Source organism: Microtus ochrogaster, chromosome 5 (genome assembly GCF_000317375.1).
Source record: "Microtus ochrogaster isolate Prairie Vole_2 chromosome 5, MicOch1.0, whole genome shotgun sequence".
NCBI lineage: Eukaryota > Metazoa > Chordata > Mammalia > Rodentia > Cricetidae > Microtus > Microtus ochrogaster.
The window spans coordinates 53,589,384-53,590,545 of NC_022012.1; the positions used below are offsets into that span (position 1 = coordinate 53,589,384).

The following is a 1,162-nucleotide window of genomic DNA, read 5'->3' on the forward strand; positions in this document are numbered from 1 at the left end:
CCTAATTCCAAAAAAAAAGTGGGCTTTGGGGCGGACAATTCAGCTCTGGATCTGGGGAAAGTACCCACCTTTATCGTCTCTGCTCCCTTTTCTTCCTCATCCCTACCCAAGCCATCTAGAGGAGCCTCCTCCGCCTCCAAGTCTGAGCTTTTTGCTCATTTCAGGGAGAGAAGCGCTCAGATGGAGCCCATCCATCATCCTGACAGCGGAGGCCAGCTCTGCTTGCTCCCTGTGCCCCCTTTTCCTACTTTAGAGGAAGGTGCGCTCCAGGGTCGGGCGCCTTGGCAGTGCGTTCTCCGCCCGGAAGGCGGCGCTGTAGCCGACAGACGCCGACCGTCGGATCCCGCCCAGCCACCGCGCTGCCGCCGCCTGGGAGCCGCTTGCTACACTTGCTCCCACTCTGTCCGGGTTCTGGTAACTGCGGGCTCGGTCTCGCGTGGGGGCACGGGGGGCCATGGCGGTGGCTGCGGCGGAAACGCGCGTGTTCCTGGAAGTGCGGAGACGGCTGCAGAGCGCGCTCCTAATCCTGGGGTAAGGGAGCAGGCGCCGGTGCGCGGGGCCGCGTGCCTGAGCCACGCGCGTGACCCAGGCGCTGGTGCACGCGTGCGGCACAGGAGTGCGGGTGCGTGAGAAGCGGGGAGGGTGGCGAGCGCGTGGGGCCGTAGGCGCGTGCGCGAGACAATGTGCGCGTGCGCGGGGCGGGATAGGGTGGCGAACTTAGATCTTTGTGTTTGCTCCTCAAGCGCTCTAGCCACAGAACCATCTCCCTACCCTGTCTGCAAACTTTTAATTTCATATTTACTACACAAACAAGAAACTTGGCGGAAAAATGAAATTTTTGCTTGTGGTCTGTAATTGTAATGGTTTGTGTTCTCTTCCATAGATTTTTGCATATTTCTTTCTGCCAAGTGTTCAAATAGATCTGAAAAATGTATTATAGAGCAACTCAGCTGTATTATTATTGTTGTTACTATTATTATTATTATTGAACTCTTCCTCTTTTCTGAAACTTGCCAAGTAGCTGAAGTGGAAGTTTTGGATATGGCCTGAGAACTGAGTTCGAATCCTCGCCTTCTCACAAGGCTAGAATCGTTTTATCTGAATTTTCTCTCTTTTTTTTTTTCTCTTTTTTTTTTATTGAGAAAAGGAAAAAAAAAACAAG

General features: G+C 53.4%; 1 protein-coding gene across 1 annotated transcript in view; it reads left to right on the top strand.

Annotated features, from left to right (window-relative positions):
- Positions 1-381: 381 nt before the first annotated feature.
- The window catches only part of Ube3d (ubiquitin protein ligase E3D), a 139,308-nt gene continuing 138,527 nt past the window's right edge, over positions 382-1,162 (top strand). The window contains exon 1 of the mRNA XM_005347551.3: positions 382-531. Within this exon, the coding sequence (XP_005347608.1) occupies positions 455-531 (77 nt within the window). The 5' untranslated portion in view covers positions 382-454. The remainder of the gene's footprint in view (positions 532-1,162) is intronic.